At 42.9% G+C, this 20768-nt stretch overlaps 1 protein-coding gene across 1 annotated transcript in view; it reads left to right on the forward strand.

Annotated features, from left to right (window-relative positions):
• The first annotated feature begins 6216 nt into the window (after positions 1-6216).
• Positions 6217-20768, forward strand: part of LOC115137034 (E3 ubiquitin-protein ligase PDZRN3-B-like) — a 130285-nt gene continuing 115733 nt past the window's right edge. Inside the window, exons 1-3 of the mRNA XM_029673033.1 lie at positions 6217-7040; positions 10233-10319; positions 12378-12485. Coding sequence (XP_029528893.1) covers positions 6327-7040; positions 10233-10319; positions 12378-12485 — 909 coding nt within the window. The 5' untranslated portion in view covers positions 6217-6326. The remainder of the gene's footprint in view (positions 7041-10232; positions 10320-12377; positions 12486-20768) is intronic.

Raw genomic sequence — 20768 nt, forward strand, 5'->3', positions numbered from 1 at the left:
ATTTGCAAGAAGGCTGAGAGATTTACATAAGATCTACAGCAAATTACATTCTGAAGAGAATAGTTGTTTTTTTTCAGGTAGATTTATCCCCCCTCACTTCATAGAGACCAGCTTTGTGTTCCAATTAACCAATGCCATTCATCCCTCGACTTGAAATCGCACGCCAACACCATAGAAACACTTGAAAGACACCTCATATTTTGGGTATTTCTATCTTTTTTCCCAGCTGTACTGACTTAAAAGAACCTTAAATCAGCAGTTGTCAAAGCCTGACATCCTGCCTTTCCTGAATCTTGCTCCACAAGACATAATGTTTATACATAGTTTATTTCCTACTCCCAGGCCCACAATAAAACGCCTATACATATTCAATTAGCTACCGTGTGTGCGGCAAACAGACTAAGGTCAGATTTGGTTCATTTGAAATGGAGATTGCCCTTCTTGTGTAGTCGTGATTTGGTGCTTGTCCTTCCTGGTTTCTCTCTGACCCATATCCTTTCACTCCACCTCCCAAGGTGTTTTCACTCCATTCTTAAGTCTGTCGTGTGAGCAACATCTCCGTGAAATCACGTTGTTTGAGGCAATCAAGAATTCCAACACTAATGAGAGGCCCACACTGGTGACGTTAGAACATCACCAATCCCAGTCTCACATGTTTATGCCTCAGATTACATTATGACGGTTGAGCTGCTGTTCACTGTCATAACACACAGAGAGGTACTGGGTGGTTATTTAGTTCTCACACCATCTGTCATCAGCATCCTCTGGAAGACGAGTGTGGCCTTGCCTTGCCAGTTCCCAGTTTGGACCCCTCCCTTCCCATGCAGCTCCAAAGAGCATGATCACAAGTCACCCTGAGACCAGTACCAACATGTTTTACCCACGGTTCCCTAACAGGGAACCCCAGGAACATTCAGTTCAACCATAGACACAGTGTTTTTTTTGTTTTTTTACTAACCCAAGAGGGAACAGTCAAGCTTAACATGAACAGCCTTATTGTCACGTTCTGACCTTAATTTCCTTTGTTTTGTATTTATTTAGTATGGTCAGGGCGTGAGTTGGGTGGGTTGTCTATGTTTGTTTTTCTAGGTTTTGGGAATTTCTATGTTTCGGCCTAGTATGGTTCTCAATCAGAGGCAGGTGTCATTAGTTGTCTCTGATTGAGAATCATACTTAGGTAGCCTGGGTTTCACTGTGTGTTTGTGGGTGATTGTTTCCGTGTCTGTGTTTGTTCGCCACACGGTACTGTTTCGGTTTTGTTCACGTTTATTGTTTTGTATTTCATTGAGTGTTCAGTTCATGTTTTTAAATAAACAACCATGGACACTTACCACGCCGCATCTTGGTCCGATCCTTGCTACACCTCCTCTTCAGACGAAGAGGAGGAAAACCATTACACTTATATAGGAATGTAACTAACAAAGCTAATGTACAGTACAGCATGCCATTTCTGCAACGTGTGCAAGGTTAGCATTACGCACACTAGTTGACCGTGACCAAAAAAAAGCCGTATGAACAAAGGGAACTGAAGCGTTGAGATAGATGAAAGTGCTGCTTTTGTAAGTACACCGTGTTACAAAGCCACATGAAAACACCCCCCCAAAAGCAATAACTCATCTTCACAGTCTCCCACATGACCCTTATGTTTCTGACATATCTGAAGAAGCCTGGTGATGATTACTATATGGCCTTGCTCCAAACCCCCCCAGAACACCCTCATCACGCTGCAGAAACCTAGACCTCTCTGTAGCGTTTCGTCAAGAAAACAGAGCGAGAGGGCTCATTGACCAAGTCCTACAGCCTCCTAGCGGTATCGCTCACCACATACAATGAAATGTGCACTTTGTAATCAAATGAAAAGCACTCGGTTGTATGTTTTTACATGTATTTTTCTTTGTTACATCTGTGCATTTTGATGAGCCAGGATAAAAAAAAAACAGATTCACACAATTTACCCTACTATGACCCATCCAGTGTGTCTTGCCTTTGCCATGGAATGGGGCCCAAATAGAAGTTCACTATGTCTTTCTTTGTCGTTTATCAGTCTGTTTGTATCCTTCGATAGCAGTCTGGGCCTGGAGAGTTGGGATCAACTGTTGTCTCCACTAGGACCCCGTCTGTCTTTGTGCTGGACCCAACATAGAGTTGTCTGTGCCCGATGTTGCCACCTCATCCCAGTTCATGGACAACAGTCCTAGATGTCATCTGCAGAGAATTCCATAGCAGAGTGAATAATATCTCCTTGTGAAATGTAGATACCATTCCTAACTCTGAATAATCACTGGGCGATATTCTATAAAATGTCTGATGGTCAAATTAACATTTGGGTATTGCTGGTTATTGTTGATGTTTGTTTTCATGTCTTTATACATTCCGGAAAACACATGTTTAATTTAGTTTGATGCTAAGAGGGAGACTCCACAGATCAGCCCCAGAATAAACAGCTAGAGGGAGCCTGTTATTCTGTGGTAAACAATAATACATCATTATGAGGGAAAATGGGCAGGAAACGCAAACAAACAGTACTGTAGAGAATCTCATCATTCTCAGCAACACACTACTGGAAATTGGAGAACCTCAGTTGGCAAAAGGGGTTCAATAGAACAATAACATTTATCACAGTTCAATGTTCCCAGTTGTTATGACCTCATCTACGATGTGTCTATGTGTCAAACATGCCTCTGTGGATATTGTACAACATTTATGATTTTGCACATTTGAAAGATAACAGTTGCATTACTTCCAACATAGCCAATAAATACCATCAAGGTGTCCAATTACATCGCATTTGACTCATGAGACACCTATTCATCATGTGGAAGAGCATTGTCTTACACATGACAGCGGTCTGCACTGATGGCAACTACGTGTCACGTTAGGATGAAGCCATCTGACGGAAAGCAATGGTGGAAGAGTTGACGCATTACCTCAGTCTATAATTGACCGCGAGTGTGCTTTCTCTTTCTGTCACTCTGCCTCCAAGTGTCATTGATGAGCCCGTTGGTTTAATTCTTTGATAGGAACACATGTGGAATGGGTTTATCAAGCACAACATCACATGCTATTGGGTTTCCCAGAGAGTAGGCAGCCAATAGAAATGTGTTTCCCATCAGCAATATTACGGAGTCTGATGAACAAAGATGGACTCTGCTCACAAAAGACAGTTAAGCTGCCAGCGTGCGGCCATTCTTGTCCTGTCACACAACTGTCGTTCCCTGTGAGTCGCCCTTCCGTCATTGACAATTCAAATGCATTAATGACTGTAATACTTCCTGCTGAGATTGACAGAGAAACAGCCACAGACATGCACAAACAATCTCACACACACACACACACACACACACACACACACACACACACACACACACACACACACACACACACACACACACACACACACACACACACACACACACACACACACACTTACTTATGGGGATTGGCTAATAGAGTTCAAGTGTAGACTGCCTCTCTGATTATATTACCATAATTGGCCAAAGGCCTGAAGGAATATGTTTTACATATTTTTCCATGCTTCACATACAGTACCAGTCCAAAATTTGGACACAATACTCATTCAAGGGTTTTTCTTTATTTCTAGTATTTACTACATTGTAGAATAATAGTGAAAACATCAGAACTATGAAATAACACATGGAATCATGTGGTAACCAAAAGAAGTGTTAAACAAATTAAAGTATATTTGAGATTCTTCAAAGTAGCCACCCTTTGCCTTTATAACAACTTTGCACACTCTTGGCATTCTCTCAACCAGCTTCATAAGGTAGTCACCTGGAATGCATTTCAATTAACAGGTGTGCCTTGTTAAAACTTAATTTGTGGAATTTCTTTCCTTCTTAATGTGTTTAAGCCAATCAATTGTGTTGTGTAAGATAGCCCTATTTGGTAAAAGACCATGTCCAAATTATGGCAAGAACAGCTCAAATAAGCAAAGAGAAATGACAGTCCATCATTACTTTAAGACATGGTCAGTTAATCTGGAAAATGTCGTAAAAATCATCAAGCGCTGTGATCAAACTGGCTCTCATGAGGACCGCCATAGGAAAGGAAGACCCAGAGTTACCTTTGCTGCAGAGGATACGTTCATTTGAGTTACCGGCCACAGAAATTGCAACCCAAATAAATGCTTAACAGAGTTCAAGTAACAGACAAATCTTAACATCAACTGTTCAGAGGAGACTACGTGAATCAGGCGTTCATGGTGAAATTGCTGCAAAGAAACCACTACTAAAGGACACCAATTAGAAGAAGAGACTTGCTTGGGCCAAGAAAACGAGCAATTGACATTAGACCGGTGGATATCTGTCCTTTGGTCTGATGAGTCCAAATGTAAAGATTTTTGGTTCCAACCGCCGGGTCTTTGTGAGACACAGAATAGGTGAACGGATGGTCTCTGCATGTGTGGTTACCACCGTGAAGCATGGAGGAGGAGGTTTGATGGTGTGGGAGTGCTTTGCCGGTGACACTGTCAGTCATTTATTAAGAATTCAAGGCACACTTAACTAGCATGGCTACCACAGCATTCTGCAGCGATACGCCATCCCATCTGGTTTGCGCTTATTGGGACTATCATTTGCTGGTTGAGAGAATGCCAAGAGTGTGCAAAGCTGTCAATCAAGGCAAAGGGTGGCTACTTTGAAGAAACTAAAATATATTTTGTTGAACACTTTTTTGGTTACTACATGATTCCATATGTTTTATTTATAGTTTTGATGTCTTCACTATTATTCTACAGTGTAGAAAATAGTCCAAAAAAAGAATACTCTTGAATGAGTAGTTGTGTCCAAACTTTTGATTGGTACTGTAGGTACAGGTAAGCATTTTCCGGATTTCCTTTTTTTTTCCCCCACACATTTTTACAAGTATGGACTGATGGTGACTTAATGTTGTTGCTAGCAAACCCGTTATCAAAACTCAACAGAGTACCACAGTATGAGTCATAATACCCATTCATTTTTCCCATAGGGGATTTTAGAAACACATAAAATAAGGGCTGTGTTTCGTGTAGGCTTACCCTGGCGTGACGTGTTGATAACCATGTAAATCTCTCTAGGACAAGATGACTTTTAACATTATATTTGCCTGTATTTACCCCCCCAAAAAATGGAATGCTAATTAGCTGCTAATGTGGCTATCATAAAGAACTACAGATGTCATGATGATCTAGATGAGACTGATGAATCGAGGTAAGATTCTCTGGATGAACTATCTAATATTGGCTAAATGTAGTAATGAATAAATTGGCAACATTTCTTTTAAATGGACAATTCTGTGAACTGACTTGTGCAAGTTTTACATTTACACAATACCTGTTAGCAAAGGTGTCAGCTTGAGATGACATGCAGGAGCTAGCAGGGATTTGTAGTTTTGCATGATGTCCACTTTGATGCTAATTGGCATTTTCAAATCTGAGAGTAAATAGAGCTGAATATATTGATAAAAGTCACCTTGTCCGAGGGAGATTTGCATGGTTATCAAAATGTCATGCCAGGGTAAACTTACACAAAACACAGCCCTTATTTCAAGTGTTTAAAAAAATCCCATATGGGAAAAATTAATGGTGGAAAAGGGATTTGAACCATTTCCCTGTTTGACCGCTAGGTTTTATAGGTATTATGACACCTCCACCGTGGCTATACTCTGCCTCGATATAAGAGAACTGAGTTGAACGTTCCTTCAGCTAGTGACCACAAAGCCTTTGTTTTTATAGCTCAAACACTGTCAGTCACAACTACAGTAGTCAGGTAATACATATAGCCATAGCTCTTTCTAACGATGTCACACTAACATGGTTTTACAAAATGAGAAGTCATCCTCAGAGCACCATCCCTTCCTCCCACACACATTGTTACAAAGTGCAATATCTGTTTATGGCATTTGCAAATACAATATAGATACATTCAGAATCTAAAACAATGATTCTAGGATCCACAATTAATTGGAGTCTGTTGCATAATATTTTCACTTAGTAAGTAGAACCACTGCTATCTACAATCTGCCTACACTTGTAGCCAGCCTATCTGTCTTTGTAACTTGTAAATCACATTCAAAAAGCGTAAAGAATGCCCTCTTCGAATTATCATAGCAATCGTCTGATGATTGCCTTGCACTCAGGTGCGCGGCTCTTATGGCAGTTACGGTAGAGAATTCCTCCACATTTTTTTCCCCGGAGGAAGTCTCGGTCAATTAGTTTAGACAGTAAGGAGAGCTTGAAGTCAGTACTCCTCCAATGAGAAGCTAAAACACCCACTGCTCTTGCTTCGATTTGTGGGAATCCCGGCGGAATTTTGGATTTATTTAAAAACATGGGATTTGAGTTGGATCGGTTTAAAGGGGCTGTGGACCCAGATTTTAAATGTAATTTGTGTAATAAAGTTCTAGAAGACCCGCTCACTACTCCGTGTGGTCACGTCTTCTGCGCTGGCTGTGTGCTGCCTTGGGTTGTCCAGCAAAGCAGCTGCCCCGTCAAATGTCAAAGGATCTCCACGAAAGAGCTGAACCACGTTCTCCCTCTGAAAAACCTGATTATGAAGCTGGACATAAAGTGTGACAATCATGCCAGAGGCTGTGAAAAAGTGGTAAAGCTGCAACATCTGGCAGAGCACGCCGAGATGTGCGATTACTCGCCGGCAAAATGCAGGAATAAAGGATGCAACGAGGTGCTCAATCTGAAGGACATGGATGCACATATGCGCGAATCGTGTGATTGCAGACCGGTCGGGATATGCGAAAATGGATGTGGCTTGATGCTCACCCACAAGGAGCAAAAACTAGACACCCATTGCTGTTTGAAAGCCCTGAAAGCACACAACAGTGCATTGCACGTGAAGGTGGTCAGCTTGGACAAAGAGTTCAAGAAGCAATCTTTGAAATCGAGCAAAAGAGAGAAATCTCTTCTTGCTCAACTCTCTGCGGTGCATAATGAGCTACAAATGACAGCACTGAAGTATCAGAAGAAATTCACTGAAAACAGTGCAAGGATCGACTCGCTGACTAAGACCCTTGCCCCCCCGTGCAAGGTAAATTCGTTTCAAATGACATCATTTGTGGCTATGGAATTTGTAATGCTGGTAGTTACTTTGTGATTGCCGGTTGTTCTATTGTGTGTTACTTTGTCTCTTCTGCGCACGTACACTGTCATTCTTTTCACATATGGTTTTCGAGCGCTACTTTGTTGCATGTTCCGTTACTTATCAGAGGCTTGTATTATTAACCAACGGAAAACTTTAGAGGTCCGATGTCTGCAAGCCCTTGACCAGACAGACTTTGAGTCTCCTGTGGTCAAACACGCTTTTATTAGTCTACTGCTTAAATGGCGTGTAATGTGATTTCCAACGACGAAGTAATTGTAGGGGCCAAGTAATGGTCAGGAGTGTTTCTTCTCCTCAGCTTGCCATAGTGTATGTCTGTCAGCTGTACGTACAGCCAGCTGGCAGTCTGGGGGAGGGGCAAATATTTACTATTGTTCTGTACACATGACTCAGGTCACAATTTCCCCCTCAAGGACCAAGCCAACCTCTTCAGGGTTGTTAGGGACTGTGTCTGAAGACGTTGGTAGAGAGACTGTGCTATTGTAATAACAACATAATAAAAATGATAAAAATGTGCCTAGTTTTTTGCCATGTTCTATAGCCAACTCGACACACGGGATATAAATGGATATATGCCTCTCTTCTGGTCAGCTAGGGAGTGGTTGAAGTGTTTATGATGTTGTGTCAGTCCACATGAACCCATAGTGGAAGAGCAGGCGAGGTACAGTAGTAGAAGGCCACAAGCATTCTGAATGCAAGGTAACTGGAGAGACATGTCAGCAGTGTGACATCTTTTGACCCTTACCTAGTGTTGTTGTGTTTTTCTCCCCGTGTTTTTGAACTGAACATGTGTGCTGCACCGCACTACCACACATTCACAAGATGCCAATGATCAGTTATTATAACTAACCATTTTTTTCAGCCTGGTGAAGAGGAAACCCTTTCACACGGAGATTCGGGTTACTTATTTAGCACTGTGTATTCAACCCTCTGAAGTGACTGCACTGGACAAACTCAGTGAAAGGGGGACGCACAAAGAAAGTTGTGCTCCTCCTTGGAGCTCTAATCCCTGGAAACATCTCCAAAGGTGTCGTCTCTCATATGATCCGTGAATGAAAAAAGAGGGAAGCCAGAAAAAAAAAATCTGAATGTGGATGAGGTGGTTAGTTTTTTAAAGGATTTTTTCCCCCTTCTGAATTTTCCCTTCGGATTCAGTCGAGCACTGCGAACAGGATTGCTTGGCGGAGAACTTCGGTGCACATGTGGCAGCATCAAACGGAAAGACACAGGTGGAATTAACTGTTGGAGGCGGGCAATTTGGTGACTGTCGCTGCGTTGCAAATCTTAAGAGAGCCAGCGTCTCTGTTTCTTCTTGGGCTAGTTCAGGTCACGTGCTATCAGATCCTGTGAAATGTAAGGACTTATTTCAGATTCAGGGTGACATATTTGGTCCACAAGCCACCGCCAAAATATCAGTGGAGACAGTGACTGGTAGCCTCCTTTGACTGCTGAGTTCGGGGCTTGGCTTCTGATGTACAGAATTGAACAGAATAAGTAGACTGGTTTAGAACGACTGGGCTGGATACGGGAATGTTGTCTTGGTCCTGTTGTAAATAAGGCTACATATTGTAGGTTAGATGACTGAGAAGCAAGATCAACACTGTCTGCGACGATTGCTGTCTGCCTGTGGGATTTAGTACCTTTCTGGCATGACATGCTTACCCAACTGGTTTTTAGAAGTCCTCAGTCCTCCTTACACGTTGTCTTGGTTACTCCGTTCTGACAGATCTAGGCTGTCCTTACAATGTCTAAAAGGTAGGGGCCAAGGCTGAGTACAAAAGACTTCACTTCCTAACCTATACTTTTTTTCCTATTCATATCGTTCATATTCCCAGATATTAGATGTGTTCAATTCCATGTTGAGTGACACAGAATCAGAATTGTCACTTAAAAAAATATGTCAAACAAAAACCCTTGCTTGCAAACCATACAGCTCTATTGTGTTATTGACTGTATGTTTGTTTATCCCATGTGTAACTCAGTGTTGTTGTTGTCGTCTCACTGCTTTGCTTTATCTTGGCCAGGTCGCAGTTGTATTTGAGCTTGTTCTCAACTGGCCTACCTGGTTAAATAAAGGTGGGAAAAAACACACTAACCAACTCCTTTTTCCAAAAACACATGTACTTCAAGAACAGCGCAGATGCAGAGTTTGGTAACAGAATGACGGTGTGTGCTGTTTGGTAACTAAATGACGTCTCAAACTTTGCATCTGCGCTGTTCTTGAAATAAATGTGTTTTTAGAAAATGTTGAGTCTCAGTGTTACTGTGGAATTACACATATGCAATTATCCATTTAGTAAATGGCCAATAGTTGTCTTTTAAATGTGGAACTCACATGTATCTACACAACTTGGTCCAGCAGCAGTGCTGTACTCTGTACCCTATCCTGTAGCCTATATGGTAGCCAGACTCCGCCATGACACTGTACATACCGTTAATATTTGCTTTTATATTTAGTCCCTGTATGCTATGGCATACTCCATACTGGGATGACAGCTGACATGATGTCCCCCCCCCCTCCCCCCGGCTGTCCTCCTAAAAAGGTGGAGAGCTGACTGCACTGGTTTCCCAGCGTTTCACTTGTCATCCCTTCATTGACCGAGAACTCTACTGCTGTATTAATATAAGGAGCAAATGTCTTCTGGAGCGAGAGAGGGAAAATAGCATGAACCCTTACTTGAATCAGTCACTTAACAGCTCTTTCTCAGAGCGGCTGTAGATCCACAGAAAATCATGTTGTAGATCCATACCAGCGATGTACTAAAATGTGAGAACAGGTTCATCTTTACCCTCTGCTACCAGCCATGTTGGTTATTGTGATACCTTTTTACATATCAATTTACTGTGTATGGAGTAGTCTTGGATTTGACCCATTTTACCTCAGGCTATTTCTATACCTAAAATACACCATTGACTTCTAAGTCAATTTCCTAGATTTATTTCAGTCCTTTCTACTGTGTCGTTCAGAGTTATTTTTGTGTCGTTTCGAAGTGAAAATAAGCTCCAGTTCTCCATCGCTCAGGGAGGGGGTGTCATTGATTTTGTTCAATCATTTATGTTATTCAGTGACATTTGTGGGTTGCTAATGACTACCTGTCTTCTGCCTGTGTCTGTCCACAGGGTGGGGAGACCAAAAACATCACAGCCATCCTTCATCGGGAGGGCGGTTCTCTGGGCTTCAACATCGTGGGAGGACGACCATGCGCGGTAAGTGGAATCTCTGCGGTTACTGTTTTATCTCGTTGATGGTCTGCCAAATGTCGTATGGGAAGTCCGGGATGGAGGCACATACTTGAACCACAATGAATTCTAATTTAGTGTTTTACCCCTTTACTGACATAGACATAGCTTAGACAGTAATACACTGCACCTTTCTCTCTTGAGCCTATGTGGATGGACCGCATCAATCAAGGTTTTATTGTGTTAGTATATTGGTTGGGTTTAGCGGATTTGGTTTTTCAGATAAAAACTATAATTACTTTATATGAGTGTTAAATGAAGGATTATGACTGTGCCTCCAGTTTTTTTCTGTCTTTAATTGAGGGGACGTGTAATGACATGGTTAACACAGACCAGCTGTGAAATGGGTCCTCTGCCCTGGGCTGATAACCTTTTATGACTTCTGTATTTGCTATCTCACAGACAAGCATTAATGATTCCATGGAGTCTGATAAGAGTGTCAGTGTTGAAAATGTCACTGCTGACTTGGGATCCGAGTGCATATTCACAAAGATTCTTAGAGTAGGAGTGCTGATATAGGATCAGTTTGGCCTTTTTCTAGATGATAATGAATAGAATAATATTTGACAGGAGGGACCTGATCCAAGATCGGCACTCCTACTCTGAGATACTTTGAAAATTCAGGAACTGGGTCTCCCATACATGGAGTCTCTCTCTGTCTCTTTCTGTGTCTCTGTGTGTGCAAAACTGGCCCCGTTGAAATGGTGTTCGCAGTATCTGTTTCACTGGGAAGAATGTGTGCCAAAGGGTTCCACTCAGGGGTGTTTTTCTGGGTTTCATTACAACATCCGAAGCAGATTTCTTTTTCTTAATTCCATGGTCTTGTTGATTTGTAACCTTTCTCGTTCCCTTGACAGAACCATACATCAAGCTCAACCCAAAGAGAGTCCAGAGGATACAGTCAACTTGCTCGCAGTATTTTTAAGGCTCCGGATGAATTCATAAAGAGGTCACCAAATCCTCCACAAGAAACGATTGATTTGAACGGAAATAACATAGAGGCTTTGCAGCTTTTGACACATGGCATTTTCAACCTTGACTGGGATTGATAAGATGGGGAGGCCAGGGTGGGTTGGGTCGCCAGGATAACTATGATTAAGGGCTGGCCTTTGTAGAAAATAGAGGGTCTAAATGCTGGGGGATTCATGGCAAAGCATCGGGCCTCTCACACTGCCCTGTTGTGACATTCCGTTGGCACTCCGGGCCATTTTTTGGGGTGCATCGTGTTGGTTTCACAGTAAACACTGTGCTGTGATGAGCTCGGATAAAAGAGGAAGCAGACCTGAAATAATGAATTACAGCATTCACAGCATGATTTCTGAGGTTTCTTTAAGTATTCCATAAAAATGTAGCACAGTATTGCACGACTTGGCAGAGGTGCGGGTTGGATTGATGTGGTTTTAAGAGGAGCTGAGATGGATGTTGGCAGTGGTTTTGTTAAGCCAATCATAGCTTTTTCAACTCAGGGGTCACAGCCTCACCGATGGACGCAGAGCGTACCCATCCAACACATCCATTCAACATTTAGCCCCTCTAAGGGGATGGGTCGTAGTCGCAATCTCCAGCCCTGGGAAACATGTCAACTGGCAGGCCATTTTGGCACTGGGGTTGTGTGGACCACAATATTAAGCCCTGTGTAATGTGCACCTGCAACCCACTAGTGAGTCACTGCGGGCTGTTGATCCATGCGGTTAATCGCTGGGTTAATCCAGGCTGCGTTGATGACTGCGGTTGTGTTCACATGTGACTGCAGGGTGTCTCTGACCCTGATTGGTGAGAATGGGTAATGGGAAAAACCATTTAGAATTGTCTGCATATTATCCTCAGGACCTTTGGAAGTAGGTTAGGCAGTTTTAGCAAGAGACTTGTTTAATATTTTAAAGATCTTATTTTTTCTGAAGAATTTGAAGTCGATTATCATGTATTTTAGTTTCATTTAAAAAAAAAATGTTGTCATCTTCAATGGTTACAATGATTTCTTATCCAATTTGATCCATGTGTAATCTGAGAGAGTTTCTCCCACAGGACGACCATGATGGCCCTTCGAATGAAGGGATCTTTGTATCTAAGATTGTTGAGAACGGACCAGCAGACAAGGAGGGAGGCCTTCAGATCCACGACAGAATAATGGAGGTATGTGACCTGTACCGTTTCATGTGAAGGCCAATTCAGTATGCAGCCCTTTAACCATATCTGGAGTCTTGGTATTCACATGCATACGTTGTAATGTTAGCACCAGAGAACCAGATACTCTACAACACCCTAGCACACAACAGTAACCACTTCAAGCAGCAGTAACAAGTGGCTGAAATCCTGCTGTTCATTCAGATTCATCATAAGCTCCCTTGACAATAGACAGATTGAGCCACCAAAACCGACAGCAATATACTTGGCGCCTTGTGACTTAAGACCGCTGGGGCCTCCAAGTGGCCTAGTCGCCTGGTCTGTAAGGAGAGATTAGTTCACGTGCCGTGTGAATGTGTGTCGGTGTGACTTACTGGGAGAAGGGCTGTGTGAGGGGGATACCAGGGGGAACCGGTGTACGGGGTTATATGAGAGGACACCTCTTGTTATGCTCAGTTAATAGCCATTCATCTTGAATCAAGTTAAAAGAAAGCAAATTTAGCTTAAAGATGCAATATGCAGAAATCTCTCCAGCATTTCCTGGTTGCTAAAATTCAAATAGTAATTTCAGTTTATGGGACAAAACAAGAAATTGGGTCCAATGTGTGTAGAATCATTGTACCATCTAAACCGCTGTGAAATATATTTTCAATAGCCAAAAATATTGTATTTTCAGCTGTTTAAGCTGGTGTACAAAACCGAAAGGAAAAGATGCAAAAATGTAATTTAAGAATGGGAAGCAAAGAAATGGCGCACATAGAACAGATGTACCGTTTATTAGACTTGCTTTCAATGTTCATTTGGTCAGGTCATCCAAAAAGTGTAATACTGCAGCTTTAAAGATGACATTGGACCCACATTGGTGTTTTTGTCTCTGTATTGTCTTTGGACTTAGTGGGGGAGAAGTCACAGAGAGGAAGGTGGAGAACGTTAAGAGAATGAGGACATTGAGGATGGAACTAGGGACCCTATTCAGTGACGCTCTCTCAAGATGAGTTGGGGTGACTAAACAAAACAGAACCAAATAAAAAACATCGTTGCTGAATCCCCGTGGTGCTTTTCATTTGATAGGGGGATCTAATATCAGAGGTGGTTTAAGTTTCTCAGCAGCCATCTTTGTTACAGCTAAGCCGTAAAAATGACCTTGTCATATACGGATTCTTCCCTGGTTGAAGAGAGATGTGTAATTGAGTCAGTTCAGTTGTGTTTCCTACCTGGGGTGATGGAAGTCTCAGTGGGACCTAGTGATTCATTGAGGGGGGGGGAATGAATAGCAAGAACCCACCGGCAGTTCCGTGTACTGTACTCCCAACCCTGTGTGGCTAAACCAACAGTAGCCTCATCCTGCTATGTGGGGCGCCGTGCACAGCTGGAGCGTGCATTTTTAAATCTGCACCACCGGAACCCTTCCAGGTACTGCCTCGTCTCTCCCACATGTCTTCTGTTTCTTTCTTTCTTAAGTGCTGCTCAAATGGCTCCAGCTTTTCTCTACTTTGAGGTTGGAATCACCGTGATGCAGTTTAAATGGTTGTTTGTGGATGTGGCACATTTTTATTAAGTTCCTGGCGTTTTGTTATGTAGGCTAAGTGAAAGTTGAAGACTGTAATTTGTCCAAATCCACATCATTTATATTTTTTGTGGTATTATGCCCCTTTTTTTGTTGCTCAGATTCTCAACAAAGGACTGCGTGACCTGACAGCAAACAGGACATGGGTGTCACACGTCATGTTTTAATATTCTGATTTCATTGTCCCCATCCCCTTTACAGTTGGGCCCGCGCAGGTGTGTGAGACGCAACAACTTCAGTGTTTACTCCTCACCCCCAACCCATTTCTATTGCCTTTTGAAAATCAAAGCTTTTTTCTTCTTTTTTTTTTTTAATCAACACCATATGAAAGTAAAATCCCATCATGTGGATCACCACTCATTTCATGCGCCACAAAAAAAAAGCTCCAGTGCCTTGCCCAGCTGCGGTGATCAGCTGGCGTAAATGGAGCCATTTACATAACATGTGGAACTAAGATGTAATAACAAGTTCAACTGAGGAGGCAAAAGCACTGGGGTCTCTTATTTCATACCTACTAACTAGTGATGGGGGGGGGGGGGGGTCGATACAGTTAATTATCGGGACATTGTTTTTGATTGATCTTTTTTGACAATATCACAATGTTGTTTTTGCGCTAGTTGGCCGTGCCTGCTTGTTCTCCGTCTACTTTCTAAACACTGAGCCAATTCATTTTCCGCACTTAAAAAAAAATGCATTTCCATGACTGATCAAAACTAGTTCTCATGGCTCTCTTGTCCCTCTGCAGCAGACGTATGGTGAGCGAACACGTTTGGAACGTCGAATCGCAACGAAATCACAGTATCGAATCACAATCCATATAGAATCGCAATCCATATCGTATCGGCATGGGAAGTATCATGATAATACCGCATCGTGAGGTCCCTGGCAATTCCCAGCCCTACTACAAACACACAGTGTGGTGTTCGGTCTTCCTCTTGTGAAGGTGTTAGTTCCAGTAAGTATACATGGATGTAACATGTCCATGATGATCCAGGATTGTTCCTCCTTAACAGACTCTTAGTGGAGGAGTGTGATCAATGCAGATGTCCCTCCTCTGCACCACTGCTAACACTTCAGCCTGGGATGAATCTGCTCATGAATGCCTCCTTGTTCAGCACAGACATGTTCTTGTAACTTGGAACAGTGTTTGCTTTTGCTCAGTCTCCACGAGCTGAAATTGTAATACATAGGTTTGATTCAATTAAACTCATGGGGCTGGGTATAGGGCGAAGAGTGTAATGTACCTACTCGAAAGGGGACTTAGTTTAGCTAATGTTTTCACTTTCTCTTTGAAATGAGAGAGCTGTGTTGAAGTAAGAAATGGCGTTCAAGCATGTCTTTTGGGGGGGGGATAGCTAGGCAACTGTTAAAAGGATATTATCTATCTGCCTGCCCATTTCATCTAGCCCCAGTCTCTGAGGCATTGATAAGTTCTTCACATTGACAATCCACACATGGGCTGTGTGTGTATGACACCACACTGACGCAAACATTGTTAGAGCCAATAAAAATGGAACACAAATGTGTGCCTTGCGGTTCTTGTCTCCAGGAAATGGCGCAGGATATTTACTCGTGTCTCACATGTTATGCTGAATCGTAGCATCTTTGTTTGAATGACTAAACCAATGTCACAATCCTAAAATGACTGCCTGATCTCTCAGGATCGAGTTGTTGTTTTTGTAGGAATCCAAGTGCAAGAACAGGAAGAGGACGCTGAGCCTGAGACTACAGTTGTAAATGTCACCTTGTAAATCCTCTGCAAACACTCAGGTCATGGAGGGCGAACAACAACAACTACTTTAAAAAATAAACTGACATTGAGGAGATGCCAGTTCTAGTCTTGGAGGGCATGTTATTGCCAGCAGAAATGTGTCCAAATTGAAAGTTAAACTCGATATGACGTTGCCACGAGCAGCGCCGGAGATATTGAGATGAGTGAGATGCAACACTTCGCTCTCACACGGTATCTGCTCATGTGCACGGTTTCGCTTCACGCTGTCACAGCGTGGTAGCCACGGAACCAAAACAGCAGAGAAGTTGAGCCTCGCAGTTCAACGCTCTGTGGTTGCGGAAATTGACCCGCTATACGGTTTAATTTCTGCATCTACATTACATCGCTAAGTCTACCTTTAATTGTGGCAGCAATGTAAGCTTTAGTCAAGAATCCCCCCTGGGCTGACGGTGTCATCCTAAAGCCTGTCTCAGGTCTGTCAAAGTAATAGTGTTCAGAGTCCAGTTTAGTGTCGTTGTTGTTTTTACTTGCTTGGTGACTCTCCCTGTTTCTTCTGTAGTGTTTGAAGTGAAGGCTCAAGCCAAGGTTCTGATAGATGGAGCTTAGCAGGAATAACACAACTTTGGGCCACATCTCTTGTAAATGTCCATTCTATGGTGTCGTCAGCTGCGTTTTTAATTTAGCTCACTGTCATATGGTACTGATTTTAGTGCTTTAGGTTGTTTTTTTCTTCAGAAATGAATGTGATTTAGGTAGTGTGATTAGGTAGTTTATTGTTGTTAGAAGAGTGACTTCACAGTTTGGCTCCACAGACGTGCATTGACTAGCCACCCTGAATAGAACCGAAATAGCATGCAATATGTTTCTACACAACACAAACACACCGGTCGTAACATATGACAATATTTATTCTCAGGCAATGACTTGTGGTTTTTCTAATCTGCTTGGAAGTGCATGGGGAGGACTGTGGTGGGAAAATGGCTCCGTTTAACAACCACATCAGTACTGCAGTGACACTATTTTGACAATGATAATATTATATTTACCTCTTGACTCAATCAACCTCATTGCATTTGACTTACCCCTCACCCTTCCCCCTTTTTTTTAATTGACTTTGAAATGTGTATCATAAGTTCATGGAAATATGTTTAACTGCTACGACTGACTATTGCAAAAACGACAATGTAACATTTGGCTTAGGATACCTACTGCCGTTTTGTACCCCCACAAACTCCCATATTAGGATTGGTTGAAGGATTGGACACTATTCATCATGTCAATTCTGTGACCTGGTCCTTAGAGAAGGGAGGAGGTGACATCCTCGTCTAAGGTCTGGAATTCTGCAGGCCACACCAGAGCAGTCCCTCCTTATCTTCCTGTGACCGCTGAGCTGTGAGGTTACCCACAGTGCACCACTTAACACCCCATACCTCCCCCTAGTTATTTTAGTGACGACTCACCAGCCAGACCCTCCCGGTGCTAAATGGCAGCCATCTGTGGAAGATGGCTGATTAGAAATGTGAGTTGAGTGGAGGGGCGACTAAAGCATGCATGTTGATGAGGCCTAATTCTGTTTGAAGTCTTGGTGTTAGCATTCCTCCCACTTCCCGGGCAGGCCAGGCTAGGGAGACAGAGATGTTTGGACAGTTTGAGGGAAAACCAGCTCTGCTCTGCTCTGCTCCCACTTGTTGCAAAGTGGCCCTGTCCCTACCCTATAGGGAAACATGGTGAGCGCCCAAGTTTCTGCGGAAAAAATATTCTACGCTTTTTTCTTAAAGTTTTGCTCAAAGAGAGTAGTTTGCAAACGTTATTTTTTAAACCTACACCACCTTTTGAAATATATATTGAATCTCTTAGTTATTTTTTTGTATGTTATCTAAAATTGTATTTCAATCACGAGTGAACCTCTAGAACTTGGGTTAAAAGGATTTCGGGATATTCGTCATTTTGTATTACAGCTTAACTGTTTTAATTCAGTATTCAATGTGAACGAATTGACTAGAATTGGATGTACTTCCAGTACATGAGTCTGTGATAGATTTAGACCTTTCCCAACCAGGGCCCCTCTCCTTCCATTCCCCTCAGAGGGACAGAATGCCAGTATGGTGTGGGCGGTCCGTACCCACTGTCACTAATAAGTTGTCACAGCACATGGCATCTTGGACAGGCTGAGTCACAAGTTCCCATGTGTTATTTCTGACCCGGAGGCTATGAGGAACAGAAATGGCAGTTATTTCCCTAAGGGGATCACATGTTGTTTGGCATCCCGAGGCAAGAAGCAGGCCTTTGTCAGGGCCTTTATTGAATTTAGGCCCCTGTGCAATTGGCCTCTCTCTCTCTCGCTGTCTGTGTTTTTCTCTGTTTCTCTATTGCTCTCTCTTGCCCTTGCTCCCTGCTCAATACTCCAGTCTCTTTGGCCCTCCCTACTAAAGAGCTCTAGTCTACAGGCCCGGCAGGCAGGCCAGTTTCAGCAGCACAGGAAGGCACATTCCGAGGCTCTCTGGCTAAGCTAAGGCAGGGACATTAAATCAAATGCAACTTTTAAAGAGGCCATAATCAGCTTCTGGTGGTGGCCGCTGCACTCTGCCGGGCGCACACACGGACAGAATGGCCGCCTTTGTGGTTTAAGCAGTGAGTGCCACCGACTGGAACAGTCACAAGGCACATCTTTGTTTTCCCTTCTCCATAGGGAAAAGAGAGCGAGGTTTTATGAAGCTGTGGAGTGATTACATATACAACCCTGAGAGGGTGTGAGGTGAACTCGCTCCTCGGCGGTGCCGGCCAGCTCCTCTTTTTCTGCACCGCCACTGTACGCCAATGCCACACACAAAAAAATATAGCATTTCCCACTGTGTTTAAACGGCGTCCTTCCTCAAAGGAGAGCCGACGGTTGATGATTTTCATGGAGACACTCTGTCTGGCCTACTGTAAATGTGTTTGCTTTGCTCCGACACCAGTCTAGTTAAAGGTTGGCTCGGCTCTCTCTCTTTATTCATAGGGCCCACTCCCTTTAATTTATGGCCCCTGAAAGGTTTAGGGGGCAGAAATAGACAGGTGTAATTAAGGATGATTTTCCTGCCAATTAATCATTGGTATTGTGTAAGCGACTCAGTAACAATAAGCTCAGGTTACCAGTTGCTCTCCCTGTCGGCCCCTGACTCCCCCTGTGGACTGCCCTCTGTCTCCCTAATTAACTACCCCCAATTAAATGCTAATAGGCTGATTAACAGACCTTTGTTGTGCTGTATTGGCCCGGCATTTCCTCCTGGTGGCCCTCTGAAATGTGTAAAGACTGCAGCACGTTAATCACTGCCCACTCTTGAGTGATCTCTGTGGGCTCGGCAGGGACCGGTTTGGCCAGCTTCACGCTCCACTGTTCTCCAGCTTGTTTCACTGTGATTGATATCCTTACGACAACAAAAAAAAGCCCAGAGTCTGAACCACCGTTGTTTCTATGATTTCATCTGTGTATTATGTGAACTACAAAAGTCAGGGAGGACCAGCGATTTTAAGAAATGCTCCATGCAGTAAAATCAATTATGGGACAGAGGCTGCTTGTCATAACCCACAGCTGTACACTTTAGGATAAATCACACATAATGCTGACATGCATGTGGTTTTGGGTGGAAAGTTTGGGTGTAGGGTTTTATTTATAAAATAATCATAATTTTATGGGAATGGAGCTTTCCTAATATGGAGTTTAACAGATGGAAGAAGAGAAGTATATTTTCCTTAAGATACTTGGGACTGGGAGGTTTTTATGACACAGTCCAGCATTGTAGTGAAACATGGAAGTACTTTCCTGGTTTACTTCCTGGATATGTTTTTTCTTTCTTCTAAAGTTGGCTTCAGACTGTGTGTGTGGCTGTTCCTATCGAAATAGCCATACTTTAAATTTGAACAAAGTTTGTTCAATATTTCAACGGTCACTTTGTGTTCCAACGTCAGTCTCTTCAGCTGGCTGTATAGATTTCCAGCTCTGCAGATGTCTCATTTCCTATCATAAAGCATAAGAGTGGATTTAATGTGTTCTCTTCAAATGGAAACTACGAGCTCCTGTGACTGTTGAATTAATATTCCATTTTTCACCGGTGCTTTTTAATCGGGTACATACGTTATGTTGAGCTATACTGTATACGCTGAAATACATGGCAGGAAACTCTTCTTGCAGAGAGACATATAACAAACACCCCATAAAAGGTCTTTGTCTACCTGCACTGCAGCCAGACCTCTGTCTAAACTGCTTGGTAACTCAAACTCACCTTTCCATTGGAATACAGTCAATGCTCTCCCAGGTGCCAGTGGGTGTGTAACTGTACAGTGTTTTGCTTTGTAAGGGTCTTTGGATTTTATTCAGGGAGAAGAACACAAAAGTGTGTATCATTGTGCTACAGGTAATTCTCCCTTTTCTGACTTGCAGATGATGGGTGATATCTGAGCTAATTAGAAAACATTGCCTTGCATGTTTCTTTAGAAAAAAATAAACTACTGTACAAGTCATGCAGAGAAAATGCTCCTCCATTTGCAGTACGTCACAAAGAGACACCTGCTCCAACATCTCAATAGGCTGTTGCCTGTCTGGACAGTGGACGGGTCACAACGTGTCATTGGATGCTGGAACGGTATCCCAGGATGCTTTGATGTAGCACAAATTCAAGGCTTCGTGGTGGCAGCCTGGCCTCCATTGTACAACACCTTCTTCCGTTCGCTAATCCTGACAACAAGGGCAGCTTTAGAATTCTAATGCTCCCATCCTCGTGAGCCGTTTTTTTTTCAAGAGGGTTTATAAATAGACGCCCTTTGACTTGGCAAGAAAAGTGTAACCAGGCGGCTGCTGCGCACCTTTCTGATGCAAATGTGCGAAGAGAAAAACGATGTTCGTCAGCTTGGTTCGTTACGCATTACGCTGGTCTTTCCTTTCTCTCTCTCCCTTGAGAGGGATGTTTCGCTTTCAAGTGGTACCTTTCTGTCTGAATTAAACCTTTTTCTTTAG

Source organism: Oncorhynchus nerka, linkage group LG2 (assembly GCF_034236695.1).
Source record: "Oncorhynchus nerka isolate Pitt River linkage group LG2, Oner_Uvic_2.0, whole genome shotgun sequence".
In the NCBI taxonomy this organism is placed as follows: Eukaryota; Metazoa; Chordata; class Actinopteri; order Salmoniformes; family Salmonidae; genus Oncorhynchus; species Oncorhynchus nerka.